Below are 26,787 nucleotides of genomic sequence, written 5' to 3'. Positions count from 1 at the left end.
CTTTTGCTCATTAATGTTGTTTAAAGTGTAATATCGATAGCTTATTATGCAGTAAACTAATGTTATAGTGAAGATGAGAGATAGAAGCTGATGAAGAATTAATCTCAAAACGCGTTTAGCCACTTTTTTGTCGTCAACGGCCGATAGTCCACGTGCCCTTGTAAAATCTAGCTATCAATTTACAAGTGCCAACTACCGAACACTGTCGTACTTACCGTACCAAAATCAATAACAAGTTGATATTACCTTGACACTGGCAAAATAGTCCCACCAATGGACTGAGGCCATTTAATTTTAAAAATTCATTCAATAACGTATAAAAATCTTAGAAAAAAGCGTAGTGCGTTGGATCGATTTAAAATGTTATATTCAGGCAACGCACCAACAACATATGATCAGGCGATCTGCCTGCTTGTATACCTCCTATCTCACAAAAAAACTGTGTATTTTAGTTGTTTAGGTTATAGCACGACTCAAGAAAAAATCACAACATATCGTTTATAAACACAGATTCGTCCATGACACTGCGTTTCCTGAAAATAAAATCAAGAAAATGACACGACTCCACAAACTCGTGTCCATAAAATATGATATTAGGCTCGGATACCGGTGGCTCGGTCTTCCAGAAATCCAGAATTGAGTTATTGGAACGATGTGGCTCGGCGAACCTTTTTAATAAAGAATGACCATCTTTATAGCCAGTGGTGGAACATTTTTTCGTACGAGCGAGCGCACTGATAACGTCTTTTGGGTTGGTAAACTTTGCATGAAATTAGATGTATAAATAATCATTCAAACTTGATTTGACATTTCATTTCGGAGTTTTTTTGAAAATGAGTTGGGACCTAATAAACAAAAGATGCCTAAAAACTTCATGTCTAATTAAAATATAATAATATATAATTATGGTGATCGCGCAGAAGTGGGAATAGTCAGTTTCACTGATAAAGGTTCATTATCATACACTAAAGAAAAATTTAAAAGTTACTTACGCATAGCCTGCCAGTATGTTCATCAAGGAGGATTTGCCAGCGCCCGAAGGTCCGAGAATGCATGTCAGCTCACCCGACCGAAACTCTCCTGAGACGTTGTGCAGAATAGTGTTGTCCCCTGGAAAGACAAATATCTCTTTTACATTAACTTATAAGACTACAACTACAACTTCATAGGTGGTTTTTTTTGCTTACACAAATAAACTAAGCAAAGCTTGTACTAAGTGTGCCAGGCGTTAGGAGTTGCTGCACATAGATGCTTGTGTCCTGGGAGATCTTAGAACTATTCGAAATTTCTGATCTGACCACGCACGTAGACTAGATGTCAATCGTCTTCATATTCTGTTCCAATCTATTTGCTACAGCGTGTCAATAATTGACATCGTGTTACGTAGCTGAGGCACATACACACAAACAACACATTCGCGTAAATATAAATATATGTTCTAAGTGTCAAGTTAACTGCGCGTAATAGGCGACGATGTCTTATTAAGAAATAATCGTCATTATACTCTGATGGTTTTTACGATCCTATAAAATGACTTGTTACTTCGTTTTATTAAAGTGATAATTTAAATACCTACATGAAAGCGCCCGGAGGCGCTTATAACACCGTTATAAATGTAGACGTAAATTAAGCAATAAAATCATTCAAACATTCATGGACACTATTGATAGTAATTAATTAGCATGTATTTATTATAATGAATAACTATTAAAGCTGACATACGCTAGGCGTATATATGATGTCAGATAATTTTGGTGCGTTACTTCAGCCGCTGCTATTATTGATGCTGATTGCACCTGATAATGTTCAATATGGACATACACATACATCAAAGTGGGCAATAATATCCAAAGAAGAAAATCAGGACTATGTTTGTAAGGCACGGCCTCTCCATTCAACCTATTTCTTAATCCGCCAGTAATAATACCTATACAAATCCTTTCCAAGATTTAAATGGCTAGTAAAAAAACTTGTATAGCAGTGCTTGTTTATTTGACTATCCATATTGCAAGGCAAGAAAAGACAAAGTACTGAGTATAATGCCATTGTTCTTAACTACAAAATTGCAAGGAATACGTAGTTTTTAGGTTACAGAAAGCACTGACAAAGTGCCTTTGAGCTAAATTATTTGAGCCACCCGGCTTGGAACGAGGAACGTAACAAAGTGTAAAAGACGCTTCATTCGTCCAGCTCAGAAACGGTGAAATTGTTTGACGTCATAGTTATAAAGGTTGAAATTAACAAACTAACTAGTATGGCACTGTGATCCAAAGAGGATCTTGGCCTCCAAAACGAGAGCACGCCACTTATCCCGATCCTGCGCAGCTTCCTGCCAATTATTGGCTTGTAGCTGACACAGATCCGCCATCACGCTGTCTCCCCAGCGATATCTGGGCCGACCCGCCGGGCGGCCACCAGTTGGTCTTCCCAGATACGCCCTCTTGGCAGCCCGATCCTCTCCCATTCTTAGTAGGTGGCCGAACCAGCGAAGTCTGTAGGATTTGGTTGAAATTACGTGAAATCTATATATATAACTCAGCTAGATATTTTTGACTGGTTCCCCTTGTTTTGGCATAATTTTATAATCAAGAATTCTTTTTGGCATAATCTATATTGGCATAATTCACCTTTCGCATAATCTGTTATGGCATAGTATAGTTACGTATACCAGTGTTAATGAGGTTACCATAGTAGTAGTATTTTTATCTGTATATTACCTGACTTTAAGACTTCTTATTTTATTTTAGTGTTATATTCAAAGTAGGGTTTCGATATATTTTAAAGAATTAGAAAATAAATATAATTTAATTATTTTAATGCCCATAAATCAAAGATTAGTATAATTAAAAAATACCTTTAATTGGGTATTAGTAGATTTAGTAGTGACTTTGAAAATTAACTGGTATCCCCAATGTATGACAGTGATGACGTCACTGAATTATGTTGACATTGTCAGTAAGTGCGAGAGGGACACCAGCCCAAACAATGACCTCTCATGTGGACACACTTTTTGACCTAACTACACAATCTAGTTTAATAATTCTAAATCTATGAACTCAACCGACATTCTTGATAAAATTTTGTATTTATTGAGGTCGCAGTTCTAACCTAACCTAACCGACTCTTCCGACAGCATTAAAAATGGGTGGTTTATTCTGATTTTAAGAAATATGCCAAATACAATTATGCGAATCAATTTTATTCATAAACACAATCGGCGTAAACAGTATTATGCGAACTTATTTTCGGACAAAGTAATATTCGTATTAGTTTACATTATGACAAAAAAGTTTTCTACCAATTAACATTCGTCGAAAACCGATTATGCGAAGCCTGTTATGCGAAAATCGTTTCGGACAATTAAAGGTATGCCAAATAGAGGGAACCCATTTTTGACTATCATAAGTATTATTTATCAAAGCTAAATGGAATTTCAGGCCCCGTAGCCGAATGGCATTTCTGCGACGCCAAAGGGCGCAGATTATGTAGTCTGGTTCTGTCGCGCCAATACGCAAGAGCGATAGAGATAGGTGTAGCTACGATCTACGAAAGATATATTATCGTGATATTAGAGAACGTGAATTTATAGAAAAGGGTACCTACCAACTTAATTGTTTAAAAAAATAAAGGCCGTAGCAGAATAAAGGAACAAAAAGTGCCCTTTATGATTAGGAGCTGGTTTTTTTTTCTATAGTTACTTACACTTAGTAGTACGATTGTGCAAAGTTTTGTTGAAAAATTCCCAGTGGTTCAGCTGGCAGAAAAAAAAACCAAATTCATGGAATATGATTTTTCTCTAAAAGTATTTAACTCTATCATACAATCTTTTTTTTCATTTTGGTTAACTAAATAGTACTTATAACCTGGAAGAAATTTGAGTCTCCAACTATAATATTTCTGCAAAAAGTACGTAAGTCAAGATTTCAAAAAAATTTTTTTTTGTTTCTGAAGGAGGGACCCAAATGATACTTCTAAAAAAAGCCTTATTTAATGACCTGTTAGTCATATAAGTTTGACAGTTAAAATCGAAAAGCAACAGTGTCAAAATTAAAAAATAATGTTGGTTGGATTTTGTTACATTTTATTGTTATACCATTCTAACGCCGCCAGATAACTTAAAAAGTTATTTCCTGATCGAATGTGTAAAAATAAAACAAATTTTCGACAATATATTGGCTTCAAAAAGATATACAGGGTATATTTTGATAGCGGGTCAGTAAGGCCAGCTACCAGATCCCGTGCTGCTACGCGAAAACGGTCTAAGGGGACATTCCATCTATTTCAAATTGATGAAGATTGGCGTTTACAGATTTTGGAAAAAACATGATGGATTGAAAACATGGGTTGTGAGAAAAAAAGTCATTTTTCACAGACTCTTTTTTGATGAACAACAAACTCTAAAAAGATTGTATGATAGAGTTAAATACTTTTAGAGAAAAATCATATTTCATGAATTTGGTTTTTTTTTCTGCCAGCTGAACCACTGGGAATTTTTCAACAAAACTTTGCACAATCATACTACTAAGTGTAAGTAACTATAGAAAAAAAACCGGTCAAGTGCGAGTTGGACTCGCCCACCGAGGGTTCCGTACAAACTTTCAAACTCCCCAGTTAAAATAATCTCATGTTTTCACATAACTCTAACGACTTGACTAGAAGACAAAAGTATAGGTACTAATGAGCATTATTGTGTATAGCGCCATCTCTCGGTGAATTCGCTAACTAATTTGCGCGACCATAGTATGTTGGTTTTTCAGGGATTATTCTTTATAATGTTAACCGATTTAAACAATTTTTACTTTATTGGAAAGAAGATGATTTACGTAACATCTCGTATTAATTTGAAGTACTATATACATCCGTAAAGGTGGGTAAATTAAAAGTAAAAATGTGAAAAGTTTTTTGTGAATTAAAAAAAAAGTTTTCAAGATACAAACACGATTATATTTTTCCTGTAATATTTAGCATAAAACCAATGTTTCCTAAAATTTTAATAATTTTTCGTTGGTAAACTTCGGAGATAAGGGGGGGGGGGGGGGGGGGGAACGGTATTTTTTTTTTTACATTTTCCTTCAAAATTCTTTTTTTTCCACAACAAAAAAATTATAAAAAATAGTTTATTTACGTTCAATTTAAGCTCTTTCTAACGATACCCCACTTGACCTAGTAACTTGAAATTTACAGTTTGCCCCCCTTTCATTTTGGCCATTTTCTACAATTAAAATTAATAAATTTAAAAAAATTATACGTTCTATTTGTAGAGGTTCACAATGTTCACAACTATTCCAAATTTCAAGTTGATAGCATTAGTAGTTTTCGAGATATTTAGGAATGTGACAGACGGACAGACAGACGGACAGAGTCGCACCATAAGGGTTCCTGTTGTACCTTTTTGGTACGGAACCCTAAAAACAGCTACTAAACATTAAAGGGCATTTTTTCTTCCCTTATCCTGCTACGGCCTTTCAACATTGTTCGTCAGTAATATTCTACTTATAAAAGGGGACTTACTAGCGAACGATCTGAAATCTTGTAGAAATCAATTTTCGCGCAAGATTCAACTTTCAAGTCATCTCAGTTAAGGGAAAATGATATCTGGCATGTTAGGTACAAAGTGTCACCATCAGCTAATATTATGACATAAATATGACTTATCAAGAGTAAAATTGTTACAACCGTACCCAGTGTTATCTACATTTTAGTAAATACGAATAATTTAAGTTGAGTTTATGTAGGCTTCCATAGTGCTTCCATATAATTTTAGGTTTCCATATAATTTTATGATTATCTACGGCCTACCCACAATGTTATTTGGGAGGGTCAATTTCCCTGTTAAACATAACTAAGCTGTTATATCTAAGATAGGTACTTGTGCATTATTTTTAGGTTTGCAATTTTAGCTGGCGGCCGATCGCAGATCGCGAAATTCCTAGGCATATCGTAAAACACGACAATAATCTTGTCGTTTCCTGAGTCCACGAGGCCGACCCCCGTGTCGGGATCTTATTTTGCCTTTCAGTTTAGTTTGCCCTTCAGGCATCTGAAGTAACCTAATGACCCTGTCTGGCTTATCTATTGTATGTCAAAACATAACACAAGTACGTTACCAATTGCCGGGTCTCATATCGGTCGCCGACTTAGTATGGTCGGGAAGAAAGTCTTTTGGTATTTGTTTGAAAAAAATTGGAACGCTCATAGATAGGTTCATATTTGACATTAAAATTCGCTGACCAAAAATACCTAAAGCATTAGCTTTGTGCTACTTAATTAATAACACAGCTATGGTTTAAGAAATTATTAGGCATTACAGTGTTTCCTCATTTCCCGCGTTTTGTACAAAGTTCAAGATGTATTTACTCGTAATGTCAGATCTACTTGGTTTGGTGGTCAGAAAACACATGAAAGCTATTTATTACTACTCTACTACTACTTATATTTTATTACGGTTCACTATTATCTGGCAGAAACTTTTTACGCATATATTTGATTCGTATAATAGTTCTTGGCAGATGTCACGTTTGGCAGAAACACCTTACGCAGAATATGCTTTGGCATAAATCATTTCGCAGATTTTTGTAATACCGAATCGTCTTTTGTCATAATGTTGATGACCATAATAGTCTTCTAGTCGAACAATACTTTTGCAGATAATATTTGTGCGGCATAAAGTTGCAATTTGCTATTTGATAGCGAGTTGGATGTGTTGGGGATGCAAGATACCTAACACTCCTCCTCGCTTCGCTCGTCGTCGTACCTAACGGTGACTCTGGGGCAGCTTTTATTTTTTGATAGCGAGTAATGATTCTGCTAATGTAATATTATGCTATGAGATTATTATGGTACATACAATTGTGCTAAATCAAAGTCGACCAAAGTAATGTTCTGTAAAACAATATTCTGTCAAATGTGTCTTATGCGTGGTAGTAATAATGCCAATTAAGTTTTCTGCAAAATTACCATTCGACTGAAAGTGTTTCTGCGAAACATGTTATGCGAAGTGTGTTTCGGACTAAAATTATTCTGCCAGATGAGGGTAACCCTTTATTACTCTATGACGCCGTATTCTTGAACCATTGAGATCTAAACAGTTGATGCGTATCTATTTTATTACAATTACCAACATAGAACCACCTGTCCAAGCAAGGGTTGACTTGGAATATTCCCGGATCAAGGGGGAGAGGTCGCCCGCGAACTACCTGGAGGCGGGGTGTCTCTCTACATTCCTAAGAACGTTTGTTCTATTATCACTTGGCCTAACCGTTTTGGCCTAATGGGCATGTAACCTAATAATCAATTAGCATAACATCATACGTGGCATAGTGTAATGGATGGCCTACTCTTTATTAGTCCTATTTATTATTACTATATTACTTAAAAGGCCTTATTTTATTTGCAATAAAATTTATGATTATAAAAACGTTTGATCTATACTATTATTATTTTCATATTATATTCCAGAACTCTTTTCGCCTCATATGTATTAGCCTAATATATAATGCGCATAATAAAGATTGGCCACATATTAATGGTTCTAAAATATGTCAGGCTTTATAATATGTGCCATAACTAACTAATCTAAATTTGTGTGCTGAATTGTCGCCTGCCCGAATATAACCAGTATATTATACTACTTATTTGTTGTTGTTGTGTGTTTATTGCCACAAAAGTGGGTAAGGTTAGGTTAGAACTGCGACAGTCATAAAATCGACTTGTCAGAAAAGTGGGTTAGGTTAGGTTAGAATTGTGACCATTAAAGAAACAACTTGTTGCAAGAAAAGTGGGTTAGGTTAGGTTAGGTTAGAATTGTAACCATTAAAAAAACGACTTGTCAGAAAAGTGGGTTAGTTAGGTTAGAACTGTGTCCATTAAAGAAACAACTTGTTGCAAGGAAAGTGGGTTAGGTTAGGTTAGAACTGCGACAACCATGAAATCGATTCGTTGGCACAAGATTGGGTTAGGTTAGAACTGTGACCCCCCGCAGGTTGCTCACCTTGTCGTGGTGGAGGGGCCTAGTAACCATGGCTTGGTCACCCACGGTGAAGCGAAGAGGCAACCAGGGCCGGCTTGTTGTTGGGCGAGCTGGCCCGAGGAGGATGCTCCAAGTGGGCTTCATAAGCCCGCTTGTGACGCATTGGTGGAGGACCGTCGAGGAAGAGGAGTGTCGGTATTGCGGTGAGCCGTTCTCCCTGTCCTCGGCGGCCGAGGTGGGATCGCAGGGGGATAGGCGTAATGGTATAGCGGTGCGCCACTCTCCCTACCCCCTGCGACCTTGGCGGGGCCGCTCCGCTGTAGCGGCTTTGGTGGGGCCGCAAGGGAAGAGGAGTGCCGGTATTACGGTGCGCCGTTCTCCCTATCCCTTGCGGCCGACTTGGTTAGCGGTGGAACCAAAGACCACTTCCACCGCTGGGCGCCGGAACATTCTGGCGCCCATGGCCTCTTTGTGGCGGACTCGAGGGGGTCCGTCACTGTACTTGTAAGCGGCCGAGGAGGAAGGTGCGCCCTGTCATCTGGCGCACTCACTGTGGAGGGCCTTTGGGCATCCGCGGAGAAGCCGCACGGGGCTGCCGCCGGCGGGGTTGCCGATGTAAGCGCAAGTGTACCGGTAACCTCGCCAACAAGGCGGCGAGGTGGCATGTGAGGGGGTTTTTAGTGGGTATACCGTGGCCTCATTAGCCAATACGGGTATCCCACATAACCGCTCGGGTCCCCCCTCGCACCCGAGTAGTATGCGGAACGCATTCCCCCCCCCCTAAACAAAAAAAAAGGATAGAACTGTGACCATTACCGAAACGACTTGTTGCAACAAAAGTGGGTTAGGTTAGGTTAGAACTGTAACCATTAAAGAAACGACTTGTCAGAAAAGTGGGTTAGGTGAGGTTAGAAGTGCGACAACCACAAAATCGACTTGATGCCACAAACGTGGCTTAAGTTACATTGGAAATATTAAACCAAATTACATTAGGCCAAATCACGCTATAGTTCTAGTAGCACTAACAAGTAGGACATCTAATACCTACTTCTACAAAATTATAGAAGGAACATAATAAGTATTATAGGACACATAATATTAGTTGAAACCGCTATACCTAGGAGTAATAGTTATTAGGCCATACAAGGCATACAATGCATTAGGGAGAAAAATAATTATGACAATGATTTTTTTATGAAAAACTGTATTATTATAACTAATGAGTATGCCAATTAACATTAGAACACAAAATTTTAAAACATACAAAATTCATCCAAAACTGAATAGAGCAACCACAATTAGGGCATATCATCGTTAGGCCAACTGATCACTATATCAAAGAGTTTTAGGCGAAACAAAAATAGAAGAAAACACTTTAGGAATCTAGATATACATCCCTGGAGGCGCACGGTGGAAAAGGAGGCTGGCTCAGTGGGCCTCGGCTGGGCGCGCCTGGAGGAGGCCGCTTCGGACCGGGAACAGTGGAAATCCTTCCTAAGAGGCCTATGCCCCTGATGAGGGACTACAGGATATAATCATCATCATCACCAACATAGAAAACATCGTTTTTTCTTCCAGCCTGATAAACAATAAATGTACCTATTATTCCACAAAGATTCTACGACGAGCGGGCACTTTTGTTCGTGTGCGTTATCCGTGATTGAATATCCGCGGTTTGTACCCTTGTATCACGCCACCTCTTCCGATTTACCCCGGTGTGACAAAAAGAGGGTCACCTTATTGATAGCCCGCATTCCGGGTGATTTTAGCGCTGAAAATATTTATTAGCAATTCCGTTCCATTAGTCACAATGAGGGAGAAAACGCAAAATTTTACTTATTGTGATAAAAAATCAAAGAAGTTACTTCAGATGAAATATATAATAACAAGCGTCATAGGTAATTTAAGTTCTTTGATACGCCCCCTCTATACTTTTGTATACGCCTGTAATCGATTAAGTAGATTTGTTTTCTTAAGCAGATATCAAAGGAATTGTAAGGAATTTAAGTACTAGAAAAATATCCTAGTAAATATGAAATGCCAATATGCATGCATGTCAATAACTAAGTACTTACCTACTAACCTAAAATTAAAATAAAAAGAAACAAAAATAAACAAATGTCAAAAAATACAACAAACAATAATAAAATTATTACATAAGACTTAAGAAATATAATTAATTTATCTATAAGTAATACACTCACTATAAAAAGAAAACAGTTCAAAAAATGTACTTTATTATGTAGATAATATTATCAAAAAATACAACAAACAATAATAAAATTATTACAAACTAAGATCAAAAGAAATATAATTAATTTGGAAAATGTCCGCCATCTTGAATTCTAGTATAAGTAATACACTCAGTGGTTTGCTTTCTGTATAAAATAGTTTTTTTCGTAGTCATCCAATAACCTGATGTCTCTAATTAATTGACGACGTTCGCTGTCCATTATTTGAATACTTTATTGTACTGTTCTCTAATACAACTTAATACGATTTACGACTGATACCATGAGATTATAACTTCGTGTAAAACCAATCAAGAGATAGAAACTGAAAATCAACTCCTATTGAGGCGCTCTGGATACCTTCTAAATATCAAATTAGATTACAAAACATCATAAGTAATAATTGTGAGTAGTTAAATGATTTGTATTTATTGTTTCTTAACTAGGAAATTGAAAAATGTACTTTGTTTCTGCGTGAAAAGAAAACAACAAAATCGGACTTGCGTAAACCATCTTAATTAGTAATACCTAAGCCAACGCTGTCCCTATTTCTTGAACTGGAACATTTCGGGGTCAAGTATAAGGGTTAAGGACAGTTATATGCTGCTTTGTACAGTGCACGGTGTTTGATTTTATATGCTAACCACAAAATTAAAATTTTGTACCAGTGGACGGTGTTTGATTTTATATTCGAGAGCTACGATGCCACAGACAGACACACACAGAGACAGACAGACAGACAGACAGACAGACAACAGACAAACAGACAGAAAAGCATACTAAGAAATCAATAACACCCCTTCGTTTTTGCGTCGGGGGTTAAAAAGCGCCCAAGAAATCTCGACAATGCGTGTCACTCTTAAATTCTTAACAGTGTTTCTTTATATAAATCATCCCTCTTATTAGTTAATCCACCAACTAAAGATACAGAAAGTGGATAAGTAAGTAATCTAGTATCCGGTGGTGGGCGCTTCTTTTTACGACAATCAAACACTTACTAACATAACTGCAATACAATAAATACAAAGTAAGAATAATAATATATGACCACTTTGCACAGAAGCACCCAAAAGAATGTATGGACAAACTCATAATCAATCAGACAAAAAACCAGTACTATTACTACTTACTAGTAAACCCATTGCATAAGGTACATTACTCTGAACAAACTATGAAATAGCACAGTTCTTGACAAACTAAGTAGCAGTAATAAAAGAACGAACTAAAAAAGCTGATACTGCTAGAATTTCATAGCGGAATTAATCAAAAGCATCGTCCGTGAGATATTACGCGGTGCTTTCGAGTCGTTAGCGCGGGTTGGGTCGTTGCGGGCTCATTTGAAAACAGCGTTAAGTATACTGTTAAGAAATGAAATAAATAAAGTAGGTGAAAAGTATAATGACGTCGAGGAAGAAAGTCTTCGTTGCGGGTATTAAGGGCATTGGTTGAGCATTAGAAAAATATTTTGTAGTTTTATCTGTTAACTAATATGATGAAAGCACACTAATTGTGACATACTTCCTGTAAATATGACGATAGATAAAATGTAAACGTTTGTAAATGTTATATTGCTGCAGGGCTATCACATGATTGGCGCGAGATTATCGGCATCTGACCGCGACATAGACGGCATACTGACTTCTGTCACACCTCGGACACTGGCGATCAAATATAGAGGTATGAAAGAGACGCGTTCCTAGCACACAGTCTAAGCTCGCGTAGGTGAACGCGTACTATGCTTGTATGAGTGAGATATGACAGGTCGACTGTTCGCGTTTTTGACAGGCGGTAACTGTGAAGTAACCGAGAGGGGGAGGGCGTCACTTTCAGCGGGGAGCGGGAGTGGCCATACTGTACGATAGTACTCTTTATTATACTGTGCTTCTGTCGAGCCAATAGGCAAACACATGTTTTCGATTTGACAGGTAAATTTTCCGGTAAAATTTCTTGGCACTTGATTAGGTGTTTAATAAAGAAATATGTAATAATGATTTTTTTTTAAATAAATTGAATTGATTGACTGTATAATTTGTTTGTTTATAACAAGGAAATATCCTCGTTTTACCACATATAAATAGCTGATTAATTAACATATTAACTAGTATTCAATTAATTAATTAAGGCTGCCTTGGTTTTCAATACGAGCAACGACAATTTCTCACGGTTTTTCTTACTTTATTAAAGAACAGGAACCTCCATTAATATGGCCCGACTCGCAGTCGCTCCTCGGTTTATTTGTTTCATGTGTTTTGTCATAGACGATATTACTTTTCTTGTTTAGATATGATGGTAATTTTATATGTAGCACAAGATAAACTTGCGTTAATTACTTAACCTAAAGACCCGAGGGTTCTAGTTCTTAATCGGTGTCCTAGTTTAGCAAAGTAGGTTACTTATTATAACAACACTTAGTTGATGGTAATTTGATGCTGTTGTAGGAGCTTGTTACAACGTCTAGTCATTTAGGTATTATCACGACGGTTACATAATATATGCAGCGAATTCTGACATATGCGGCTGGGTATTTACATAATAAGAAATTACTCCAGACATTTGCTAAAAGAATTATAATTAATATATTTAATTAGAGCAAACTAAAACACTTTAGTCTCATCTTACTTTAGGATCACTTTAGTATGTATTTTATAACAAACTCCTATGCGTAAATAAGACAATGTACTGGTGGACAAAAGCATAATTTCTACACGGAACAAAGTTGCTATATGAATAAATTACAATGTCATACATTTCATTCCGCTGTATCAATTATGCATTCTGCTAATTTGTTTGATTGCCTTCCTAATTTTGATTAATGTTAAACGTTTCGCTGACAACTCGCGTGGAATGACTTCTTAATATATTTCAATTGAAGCTATACCCAATACTATTTACTGCGTCCCAGCACAGTTGCGCAGAATTGTTCTTTAAAACAAGTATCTCGCAACTGAAGAGTTTGTAAACTTCCCCGCCTTCAATTAATATAAATTATGAGTAGGACCGAAAACACAGAAAATATAATCGCAGAGAAGTTTCACTTCTAATAAGTTGAGTGTAACTTCGAAAGCAGAGAGCATGTATCGGTGTCGGAGTTAAATAGGTAAGTCTCAAGTCGGTGTTATAATTCGATAATTACTTACAGATAAATATAAGTAGTTTCTTTATCAAATAGGCACATGCGTTTATGTCAACGCCTCTACTTTGATCATTTTGCGTACTGGACGTTTCCATATTGCTGTCGCCCATTAGAATGTTCAACTTTGGCACTGAGGCTCGATACAAACCAAAGACATATATAACTCCGTATAGACAGATAAAGTCTAAGAAAAAAACGTACCTCAGTACCATACAGAAAAAGGTACGGTGGCCTAGATGGCATTACACCTTTGAGGTACGCTCAGCTAGATGGCGAGGTTCAAAAGTTTTAAGCCTGTGTCAAGACATGGCAGTCTATGCACTGTGATTACACATTTTACTTTGACAGTAACTCTCTATAATACTCGATCCTCTTTAATATAAACCAACTGTAAGTTTTATGACAAGTCGGTTGCATTTTACGTGCAGTAGTAATCGGTAGGTATGTAATCTTGACGTACATGGACATAAATGCCGTAACGTCTTAATGCTTCTCGTGGTTACCGTAGTCTGTTTAAACGTGTTAAAATAATTATAACGTTTAATTAATGGTAACACTTCTGGATCTTCTGATATTGTATTATCTGTGCTATGAGACCGAAAATATAGGGCCGCAAAACTTTTGTATCAATAAATTGTCTTGAACAATCCAAAGTTGTCTTTAGGAGAATCGTTTACACGCTAGATAATTATTTGTTTGTTTAATTAAATGCCTAACTTTTTTCATTTAGTAGTCCTTAGCTTGAAGGGAATGTATCAGTTTTAGAAGATACATATTGTTTAATAACAATAATAACTATTATAGGTTGCAAAGGTTGTCCATCGTAGTTCAACGTAGCAACGCGGCGAGCGTGATGGACCCTTTTGCAGCGGGAGGGACACGGAGTGGATTTAGTGAGTAGTTTAGTCCTAATTTTATTTGTAATTATTAATTTAGTTGTTAGTATATATGCATAGTACACGTCTTGATTGTAATTGTTTTATATTTATATTAACAAAATTTATAATAGGTTATAGGTAGTAATAAGTACGATTGATATAGATTTTTGAGTATAAATACCAAAGTAATAAGTACGATTGATATCGCCGCGAGATAGACTTTTAGTATAAAGTTACGTGGCATCTAAGTATCAGGCCTACAGGTAGTTGATGTTGATGCGTGTGACTTTTCCGTATTTTTCTAACTGCTTGGATCTATTTTTTGTTTGTGATCGTGCATCGACAAAACTTCCACGGAAGTCGTCGAATGGTTGATATACTTATATATTTTTTTGTCAGGAAATAAACGTATAGCGTAGAAAATAAATCAGCTTCATTAATAGGATTAATGAATAATAGGATTTGTTGCACCAAATCAAGCAAATGTGATATTATTCTTTATTGATGTATGCATTTGTGAAACTGAGCGATTTGATTTAACCATTAATTACTCCATCAATATGTGATAGAAGCAGTCTTACCACGATCTTCAGGATTCGTTGTACTTAGTTGTAACTGTGCCGCTATTTTCTACCATAAAATCTTTATAATGATTAATTCTCTATCCGATATCGGATGTAGGACCGATATCCCATACATTTAAGCCGCCATCTTTGATTTTTGCCTTTGAAATCCTTCCGACATCCGATATCGGATCGGATAATGTGAAAACGCACTAAGCGTGAAATAAGCTTTGCTTTCCAGAGGAGTGGAAGCTGCTGTGACGTCACACAGTATTGGAAATTGTTATAACAGTCTCGCCTAAACCAAGCCAGAATTCAGGCCAGACGCTACGATATTCAAAATCTAGTTTCCCCAGCGCAAGGTAAATTGATCGGAGATAACTTTCACAAGTTCTTAAATTGACTGGTCCTACGACTCATTTTATACTTTAAACAGCGGGAATAGGATGAGTGTTTGTATAACTTTAAGTTTAGAACTCCTTAAGTACAGTCTATTCCTATAATGGGTAAACAATGAAATAGAATTCGAGACTTTCGAGTCTACCTACATAGGTGTACGTTACAAATAAGTATTATATTTTAAAACTAAAGCATATTTGGCTTGTGCATGTATTTTAAATTGCATAGATTGTGTGAATGTGATTATTATGTACCTAGTCGTCAAATCGATTTGTGTATGTATATCCATACAGTACACTGTAGAAAATGTATGGATGATAATGTATTATGTACAACTATTTAAAAATTCAGTTGCATGAATTGAGAACCTCCTCCTTTTTCCTCCACCCGGTAAGAGCATTTATTTGTGTGATGAGCACAGATATTTGTTCCTGAGTCATTTTTTTTTTTTTTTAATCAAAAAAGTAACACAGCATTACAGTTTACACTAAGGCACTGTGAAACTACAAAATACAAAACAATACATAAACGATAAATATTACAAAAAAGAATACAAATTAAACATTAGATGAGCGCTTTACTCGGTGTAGCAACTCGCAGACCAGAAGTAATCGGCACCGCAGTACCACACAGAGTCTTACGAGGCGCCCTACGCGCCTTGCTCTTCCTTTGCACCAGTGTGAACCCCTCCTTATCCACATCGGCGCGGGAGGACTTCTCCTTGATTGGAGCCCGTCATGGATGTTTTCTATGTATATAAGTATTTGTATATTATATATATCGTTGTCTGAGTACCCACAACACAAACCTTCTTGAGCTTACCGTGGGACTAAGTTAATATGTGTTAGAATGTCTTATATTTTTTTTTTGAAGTCGGTTAAAACTTAACATAGTTACTATGTATGTATGTAACGTGAAAGAGACGGACAAACAAACAGACACACACAATTTCCTATTTGTAATATTAATTAATAAAAAATATATAGTACTTAGGATAGCTATTTTTCATATCATCAATCATATATAAAGACAGCTAACATGACTTGGATCTATGCATAATGACGTCAGAATGATGTGTCCGTAATGGAATAAAGCCGTGATTACTCATATTAACGCTACGAGGTTTACTCCTCAGGGGCCCAGTGGAGTAAATTAATACGTACCTATTGTTAACTTGTTTACGTCAGTGGTTAGTTGTTATTAAATTACAGAATATTACATGTCATAAAATTATATTAGAATAGGGTAGGTACTACTCAGAAGGAGTACATAATTACATAATGTATATACAATAGAATGACACAACTAATTTAATCATCTAATTTATTGAAAGGTTCGCTGGAAAAGACCCCTTTATAGGATATTTTGGTATTTTTCAAATCAAAATGTGTAGTACTTATACTATGACTACTACCACTACTAAACACTTAATTTTGACGACTGCTTACAAAATATATATTTACACCTACATAACGTCACTACTTAAAAAAAAAAAACAAGTGCGAGTTGTACTCGCGTTGCAAGGGTTCCGTACACTACAAGAAGGGCCTTCTTTTTAGTAGGAACTTAAGTCATTTTTGCCAATAATCGATATTTTGAACAAAACGAAACAGAAATGAGTTGTTTATATGTAATATTCAAACGCGCTCACACAATTTAAAGAGATTTGGTAACTACTTGCAGCGGCAATGAGTGAAATTCGTAATTTGAGTTTTTTTCTTTTAAATTCGACTTACGCTTTACTGTAGATTTCTAATAGGTTTTCGTGTATTTTTTTGAAAATTGTACGCTTAGTAGTTTCGGAGATAAGGGGGGGGGGGGGTCATTTTGGCCTATTTTCTTAAATTACTTGAGAATTACTTTGCTAAAAAATATTATTGAAATACTTATAAAAAGCTCTTTCATTTGATATGTAACACAATATAGTTCTAGAAACTTTGATTTTTAATTTTCACTTTTACCCGCCAAAAGTGGCCTCTATAATTTAATTTTCTTAATTTAAATTACATGTCCGTCTTTGGGTCACAGGTTTACATATTATGTGTGCCAAATTTCAAGTTAATCGGTTCGGTAGTTTCGGAGAAAATTGGCTGTGACAACGGACAGACAGACAAACGAGTAATCCTATAAGGGTTCCGTTTTTCCTTTTTGAGGTACGGAACCCTAAAAAACTTCTTCTGTCAGTGAAAAGACAAAAGTGGTACTTAACTATGCATGGATTGCAGAGTTCCTGCCTCTCAACTATGAGTAGCTTTGTGAGATACGAGATTTTTCCAAAGTAAACGATAAGTACCTAGCTAATTTGTGAACAATCATAATTGCAGTTTTGTAACACTGTAACAATTTAATTTAACTCTAAAATTAGACAAATCCAATCAAAATACGCCTTCGACATTTACAATTATCATTGATATGTCGAATTTAGAAGAAAGAAACAACCCTTAACACAAGTATTGGAGAAAGGCATGTTACTTAAGTGGTATTTCTCGTTGAAAATAAGGCCCGCGTAGATGGTAAAAAGGGTAGCGACGAATTGGACGGCCTGTGAGTGACGAGCGGCGAATTTGCGACGAGACCCTTGGCGACAGAACTGTGGGCACAGAAGTTGCACTCGGCCCATTTTACTCTAGTAAGACAACGGGAAAACCATAAAGGTTATGGAAATCTCTGTTGTTGTATGCTCGTGTATGGAAATCATTATCTTAACTGTAGATGTTCGAAATGCCGAATAGTGACGTGGACGCGGTGACCCGACGATCAAGCATGGTAGTGTGATATGGGCCCCATTTAATAAACAATACAAATTGTAAATTGTAAATTGTACCGACAATTTACAATTCTACAAGTTTCTGTTCAATAAAAATTAGAAGTTACAAATTTGTCATAGTGGAAAATTTACATAATTGTAGGAATTAAGCTACAATTTTACATATTACTGTTCAATAAACATTTTCACTTGACAGGTGATTTTTAACAATTTTGTAAGGAAATGTGCTTTATTGAACACATAATTGTAATTACAAGTTTACATATTATGTAAATTGTAGTACAATTCTACAGGAGATTAATACTGTGTCAAAACTCGGTTTGAAGTGTGCTTTACGATCTGTATAATCAAAAATCTGGTCAAAAATGGTCTATCATGTCAGTGCGTCCTTTTGGTACTTTTAATAAGTGCGAGAGGGACAGACCGACGCGATAGGCCATATCGCGATATACCAGTCTGGTGTGGAGTGCCTTCTGAAACGGGTCGGGTGTAACATACATTCCGAAGACGGCCTGGTGGTTTATAGCGTTTGATGATAAACTTTCTTTATCAATTTAAATAAATTTTAATGCATTAGTACTAACCAGGAACATACCAATAAATATCTCAGAAAGAAAATATTTTTATAAAAATCATAAAAATATTATAAAAAATATCTAACCGGTTTTCTGCATTACCTTCCCAATTCATTTCTTACACTTAACATTTATTTATAGTTCTTCTTAGTCGATTATAAACTGGTTGCTGAATATTGTTAGGTGCCATTAATAAGAAATATACCTGTTGTTTAGAATCATTAAAATAATTATTTATCGGTAATTATAACCCATAATAAAGGCGGAAAAGTGCCTTTTTTGCAGTTTTTACGTCCTGGGAGGACACTTATATTAAGGGGCTGACAACACCCAATTGCGTAAAATTGATGTTACTTACGCAGTTTTTTAAGACAATCTTTTAGTCTTAGTAAGGCAAGTAAATTATAAGTCGCTGCGCGTGCAAATTTCGCTATGTGTTTTTAACCTACTTTACAGGAGACACAAAAAACTGTTTATTTCGGCAATTATTGAACATAAATAAATCAATATTTTTATGGCATAAGTATTTTCACTTTTGCATACATTAAGAAATAACTTGAAATTATATTTCAGTTATTATAAGGTTAAAAAAATATTTTTTCATAAATATGTTACATAGCGATTATAATTTGAGTCGTAAAAAACCGGTATGTGTCTTACAATCACTTAACTAGATTTTATTCTTAAGGAACAAAATACAATTTGTGCACTTTATCGTCACATGGTTATTTAATCATATGATTTGAATTAACTATATTGTTGTTTATTTGTAATTTAGCAATTCATTTTCGAATCAAATATTTCAGAAAAAAACACGATTTTATACTATAAGCTTAATACACAATACTATAATAAAAAACTCGATTAAATTAATATATTACTACCAATATATTACAACTATAATAATATATTTTTTCCATTAATTTTTATGAATGGAGGTTATTTCAGTTACAAAGTTGTTCAATGTGGTATTATGTAAACATTTATGTATTGAATAAGATTTCATTATGCATTTTTTAACTTGAAAAAACCGGATAATGCTAGTCTGGCTCGAACACCGAAGATTACGTGTATATTTTACTATTTTTTTTTCTCACAGCTATATTAATAATCGTGTATGGTGTAAGACGATTTATTTTCCAAAATGTCATAGTTTAGGTCAAACGGAAGTACCCTATTAATTTTGACTTCCTTGAGAGTGTAGATTTTTTTCAACTCAATTAACCTATGTTGTATTTACTTAGAAATAAGGTTTTTTTACAGCTTCAAGGAACGGTACAGTACACTTGAGTATAGGGTTTTTCCGAAATAAATAATATTGACAAATTGATAAACGGATTGACAAGAAAGTACATAATTGTGTAAGGGTTCCATTTTTCTTTTTTTATCCGAAAACGATAAAAAATCTTTGTCACTCAAAACTTTGTGTGATTTCTTAAGTCAGCTTTTTTTCATTTATTAAACATTTTATTTTCATTTATTTATTTTAAAATGTTTCCAGAAAGGATAGATAGATCTTATCACACAAAATTTCATACAAAACGATGTCTTACCAATGCAATGTTAAATCACTTGCTATTTTTTAAGTTACTTAGCATAAGTTTATCGTATTTCGATAGTTTGTAATATACGTTTACACGCACTGAACCCTACACGAAATTTGTCATTATACTAAGCACTAATAAATTTCTGACAGTTAATCTTAAAAATCAATTTAAAATGATTTATTTTTAACAAATATTAAAAAATAACTATTCGGTCAGAGTGAGTACTTTCAGACATAGTCTCAATAAAAAGAGAAACTACACTCTCTGTCTCATTTATAGAGGTTATACTTGACTACAAACCCACCTACCATACACCATTTAAACAAGTTTTAAGAGAGTAGGCTAGATTTTTATAAGAAAAGCCTGCTATGTGACGCAAAACACACGATCTGGAAACATTCACGATTTCTACAAATAGTACAAAATTATCGCTGTATGAGATTGTACAAATCGAGCACAAACATCTAACACATCTTTTTATACAATATTTCCGAAAATATAGCTATGTGTCATAATTCACATAGCAGGCGAAATTCCAAAACTGCTATTATAAGAAGATAATGTAGTTATGTGATTTATTGCAGTTAGCGATTATAGGAGGAACATTCAATGTATGGGCATCACATACCTATACTTTTGATAAAACCTGTAATACTGAAATGAGCTCGACGCTGTTTTTGGAGCATATGTATTTAGAAATAAGGTTTAAAATGGCATTGAAAACGAAAAATCGTTAAAAATCACATAGCGAATTTTGCACGCGCAGCGACGATTATTATGTTATTATTATATTTCAACGAACATAGCCGTACTCGATACACGATTTAATGAAATCGGCTCGACAGAAAAAAATTGCAAAGATTGGTCTCGAGTTCGTCATTAAACGGTTCTGTGTCGTTCAATTATCATATATCACTTAGTTGTCTTTAATTAATATTACAATAACAAAAATATACATATCTAAAACACTAACGAAACATTTTGCACTAATATCTTTCTTTTTATCTTTTTTTTATCTATCTTTCTATTTTATTTTAATATTTTTCCGCACTTTTCGTACCTTAACCTGTAACCTTTTAGTGACATCGCGCTCTCACTTACTCCCATACGATTAGACAGTGTACGCTAGCGTCAAGGCCATTGGGTGCTGTCAGCGTCTTAATTTATATTTTCAATTGTGTATGAAACGTATTTACTTGTCGTTTCCTTAATCTTTATTTCTGTGTCCTTTAATATTATGACGTAGTACACGTACTTACCACTAGAAGATAAGCATTTAATTGTATATTTGTATAATGTATGGTTAAGTATTTCAAACAATACGAATTCTCAAAAATATTATTAGAAAAAAGATGCTCAGGACGGCCAACAATGCATTACCTACGAGTGCATAATGCTAATAAATTCGTATCATGCATAATTGCATATTATGCGCATTCTGCAAAGTTTCCCAGCGGTGTAAGCGGGGTTACGACTGGGTCCCCCACTTTTTTAAGCCCAAAAATTTTTACAGCATCTTTTAGAGGGTTAAAATATGCATTGGGATAAAATATATTGGACGTAGAGATTGATCAACTGATTTGTCTGATTCATTATGCTGTGCCAGACCCTTGACGCCCTAGGGAAACTTCGTTTTGCTTCTAACTCGTACCAATTTTAAATTGAACTTTCAAATGGCATGGTTTAACGAAATTAGGATTTAAATATACATTTCAGAGATTAGAGGTTTCTTGACATTCTTGTCCAATTATTACCATTCGGTGAATTGGACCAACTCCTTGAAATGTTTGTTATTTATTTTGACTTCTCGCTTCCCTGAGGGTTTTTAGTAGGTACTCGTAATTGTAATGAGATAGTTCACTAATTATTCAAAGGCCCTTTATTTATACTTCATTCAAATGTTATTATTCAGAATTTTAAAATAAAACATTCAAATCTTATTACATTAGTATTCGTACCCTACTTAAACTTATTGTTTATTGAACAAAATGAGAAATAGGTATATATACCTACTCGACGACATGATATAAATTAGAAATTGTGTTTGTACAAAACTAGCTTTTACCCGCGGCTTCGCCCGCGTAATAAAAGTATTCATTAAGATTTTCATTTGGATCCTTAGGTTTCTCTGGTATATTTATCTGCGATTATTTCGATTGCACATAATACTTTTGCTTGCAATGATTGTAGAAATATTACACATCGACCACAGCGTAGGTAATTCTATATACGCTGGGGAAACCTTTATAAACATCCCACATAGCCCGTATTTCGACACTATATGATCGGTGGGTAAAAAGTACTTTTTCTATTATCCCTTACAATTTTTTACATTTTGCTTATACTTATCGCAAACGTAATCTTCAAGCAAGCAAACAACGATCGTCTTAGAGCACTTTGATTGTAAGAGACCGCCGACCGATTATCCGTATCCCTCTAACGATACCCATATTATCCGTATCCGTATCCGTATCCCTATCTCTATCCCTATCGCTATCGCTAACGCTATGGCTATCGCTATCCCTATCGCTATCCCTATCGCTATCCCTATCCCTTATCAAGATAACACTAAGTTCTCGCGCTTTGTACACATATTTAAAGTCACATACAGGTCGAAAGCGATTAATTAACATTATTTTTACCTTTTTTCCCAACGTTTCGGCCAGGTTGCACTGGCCGTGGTCGCGGAAGACTGACGTCCCAGCAAAATGTCACCGGAGATGTAAACAACACAAAACTACCCGATATTAATTTATATAAATGTTCGGGGTAGACAAATAAATATAATCTACCCGCATGTAATTATTTACGACATCACATTAGAAACCTCAAAAATAACAGTACTTCTCCACTATTTAATGGATGTTATTATTATACATATAAACCTTCCTCTTGAATCACTCTATCTATTAAAAAAAAACCGCATCAAAATCCGTTGCGTAGTTTCAAAGATTTAAGCATACAAAGGGACATAGGGACAGAGAAAGCGACTTTGTTTTATACTATGTAGTGACATCGCTATCCCTATCGCTATCCCTATCATTCATTCATTCATTCATTCATTTATTCCTTTATCAAACATAGTTTTACATGTCAACAAAATTACATATAAATACAATTATTCTTCTTTGTTATTTTTTGTTATTAAGTGTCTACAGTCGGCACTTATAAGTTACATAGTTAATGCAAACATGCTGTCGAAGATACATTTCAATTTTATAATTCAAAATGGTTGGTATAGTGAACCAGTTCAAGAGTGCACGTCGTTGAAAAATTCGTCAACAGTGTAATACGCTTCAAGCATAAGTTTATTTTTAAGTTTATTTACGAATTTACGATTATCGCTATCCCTATCGCTATCCCTATCCCTTATCAAGATAACACTAAGTTCTCGTTCTCGCGCTTTGTACACATATTTAAAGTCACATACAGGTCGAATGCGATTAATTAACATTATTTTTACCTTTTTTCCCAACGTTTCGGCCAGGTTGCACTGGCCGTGGTCGCGGAAGACTGACGTCCCAGCAAAATGTCACCGGAGATGTAAACAACACAAAACTACCCGATATTAATTTATATAAATGTTCGGGGTAGACAAATAAATATAATCTACCCGCATGTAATTATTTACGACATCACATTAGAAACCTCAAAAATAACAGTACTTCTCCACTATTTAATGGATGTTATTATACATATAAACCTTCCTCTTGAATCACTCTATCTATTAAAAAAAACCGCATCAAAATCCGTTGCGTAGTTTCAATGATTTAAGCATACAAAGGGACATAGGGACATAGGGACAGAAAAAGTGACTTTGTTTTATACTATGTAGTGATGATAGTGATGATACTGTTGATTTTTAAATGGTGGTGTGTTTTTTGCTTTCATTGTAACTTTTAATTAAAATGACAGAAGTAATCCAGTTCATTATTACTTACTCAAATCCAACATCAAGTATTGTCTGTTGTTGGAACCATTTTTTCTGTCCATGGTCATAAATTAGTTCCCGCTGCAAGCTAGAGGAAATTAAAAGTGCTTCGTGCCGAATACAGGTGAAAATGGAAATGTAAACCTTGTATAAATTAATAATTAATATCTTTCATCGGTAAGGAGTGAAATTTATGTTATTTCTGTAGGTAACCAATGTTTATTACGCAAATTATTATGCTGTAACAATTGGTCGCTAAGTTAAAAGCCAAATGGCATGGTGTACCGTCGTAAACATTCTAGAGCTAGAATATAATTAAGTTGCAATTTCAAAGTGGCTTGGAATGGCAAATATAAACAGGTTTTAACTAAAATTGCATCGCAGACTTTTTTCCCCCTACTGCAAAAAAGCAAAGCAAACAAGATGCTGCAGAAAATTGTATTAAATTGTTCTCAGAATTTGAGATTTAGCTATAGCAGAACACCTTTTATAAGAGTTGTTGTACAAGAACAAGTTCCCGTAAAAAGGATTTACTTATAACTTCATATCAGTATGATTTGCATATGAAGTTTAACTGTCCTACGCCGAACGTTACGACGGAAATAGTCAGACGAAAAGTTTTGAATATTCGGAAATGTTCTCCAATTTGTTACGTGTAGCGTGTAGGAATGAACACACACACAGTTGGCTGTTGTACTTGACAGCCGTTTAAAGTTTGGCATTAAAAGTTTGTTATTTAATTCACGATATGTTTATAGGTATCCTCATATAAAACGAACTACGATATCGATAATTTTTTAAATGAGGGTTTGCCATAGCGTAAAATGAGCAGATACACTTGGAAACTCTATTTGTGTTAAATTCGTTAAGTTTACATATAGGAAGTACAGAGTTACTTTTAGAAAGATGATTTGCTCAAATTATTAACTACCTTTTTGTTACGTGTGTTCTCTGGATTTCTTCAAGTCGATAAATGTAAACAATTAAATTGGTGTCATAGTTAGACTTTTTATACAGAATTCTCTGACCGAAGTGTTTTTACGTAGAATCAATACCTACTTTCTCACCGCTCGTTTTTATATAAGATTTCTAGCTACCTATTCTAACAGCATTGATTTTCGGTTCCAATTTATTTTGGTCTGTACCTACTATATTTTAAGCCCACGTGGCTAAAGCAAACCTTTGTAAGTCGAAGAAAATAATGACCGTATTTTCTAATACCTACGAATATTTCATTCATTTTACCTCTGAAACTCGAAACCTATTTAAGACGAACAAAACCTTTAAAAAGTTCTCCGACGCTCCACTGTGTTTTTGTTTTTATTTGAGTTTGACAATTTTTCAACGCCGCATACTGGGTAACGCGATCGCATGCTGAGAACAGATCGCCATCAAAGCCAGTTGCAGCGGACCTGTGTGGTGACGGGTTAAGAAACCACCCCTTTGTTCCCGTGGGTGTCGTAGAAGGCGACTATGGGATATGGGTTAAATTGTGGCGTAGGCGAGAGTGGCAACCTGTCACTGCAATTGTCACAGTTTCGTTTTCTTTCAACCCCTTATTTGCCAAGAGTGGGAAGCATTAGGATGTGTTCTACTTATTACAGGCGTGATTGTATGTATGTATGTAAAACAACTTTAAAAAACTACAAGCTTTCTGGCCAGTTTTTGTCATGAATTATAAACTGGATAAAGCGCGTGGTTGTTTGTTGTCAAAGGCAATTCGCTTTGAAATTTTAAATCAGATAATCTCTTAACCGTTATTGTTTCCATCAATTTAAATAAAAATATGTATAACGTAATCGTAAATATTTTAGTAAGAATTCAGACACAACGAGGAGGCAAAATGTTAAGAACTTTCAAGTCATTTTTGTGAAAAATCACAATCTTAACGGAGGAAACATGAAAATGTGACTGATTAGTTTCATGCGCATATTTTTTTCGTGCAACTTCTGAAATGCTTTAATTTCAGAAAACTAAGTTGTAATAAACTTAATATACCTAATTAAGAGTAAAATGTGTACTAAACTTAAAATACTTTTTTAATTATAACTACCTACCTATTGGTTTACGCTAAACCAGTAATAGTCTACTTTTAAGAACTTTGTCAATTTGAAGTTCAGAAATATGAAACCTAAAATCCCACCTAACAAGTTTCCTCCTTCACTTTCAATGTAACATGTTAGCTATCGTGAAGTACGTCGATATGTCTTCTCTGAGGCGACCGGTAATGTCTCTCGTATTTCTTATAGGATCGACTGACCTAGCAAATGCCTCTTTCGGATTGCGCAAACAATGTCTTCAAATCGAATTTACTGATGTATTGCTATTTTGGCGAATTTTCGCGCCTTCGTTTCCCAAGCCACTTCTCGTGTGACGTTTTGTTGGGTACCGTTAACCTAATTTTTATTTAGTTTCCTTCTTATTCTTATTAGGGTGTCTAAGTTACAGTTAACATCAAAAGTAGCGGATTAAATAACCGTTCTGTAGCCGCTGAACAAAAAGAGACGTGTGTCTGTACATAAGAGGTTTTATTTTAACTTTGCCATTTCTGACCGCGAACTTTAACTTAGAACAGTTATTCAGGATGTCAGATCTGGAATCCCAGTAAGGGCATTTGTTTGTGTGATGAGCACAGATGTATGTTCCTGAGTCATAGATGTTTACTATGTAATATTAAGTATTTGTATATTATATATATCGTTGTCTGAGTACCCATAACACAAGCCTTCTTGAGCTTACTGTGGGACTCAGTCAATCTGTGTAAGAATGTCCTATAATATTTATTTATTTATAA

At 35.2% G+C, this 26,787-nt stretch overlaps 1 protein-coding gene across 1 annotated transcript in view; it reads right to left on the bottom strand.

Moving 5' to 3' along the window:
• The window catches only part of LOC125226886 (ATP-binding cassette subfamily G member 4-like), a 149,942-nt gene that overhangs the window by 90,216 nt on the left and 32,939 nt on the right, over positions 1-26,787 (bottom strand). Inside the window, exon 2 of the mRNA XM_048131050.1 lies at positions 993-1,110. Within this exon, the coding sequence (XP_047987007.1) occupies positions 993-1,110 (118 nt within the window). The remainder of the gene's footprint in view (positions 1-992; positions 1,111-26,787) is intronic.

The sequence above is a fragment of the Leguminivora glycinivorella genome, chromosome 1, assembly GCF_023078275.1.
Source record: "Leguminivora glycinivorella isolate SPB_JAAS2020 chromosome 1, LegGlyc_1.1, whole genome shotgun sequence".
Taxonomy (NCBI): Eukaryota; Metazoa; Arthropoda; class Insecta; order Lepidoptera; family Tortricidae; genus Leguminivora; species Leguminivora glycinivorella.
Note: the sequence above shows the minus strand (reverse complement) of the source record. Positions and strands in the feature narration are given on the sequence as shown.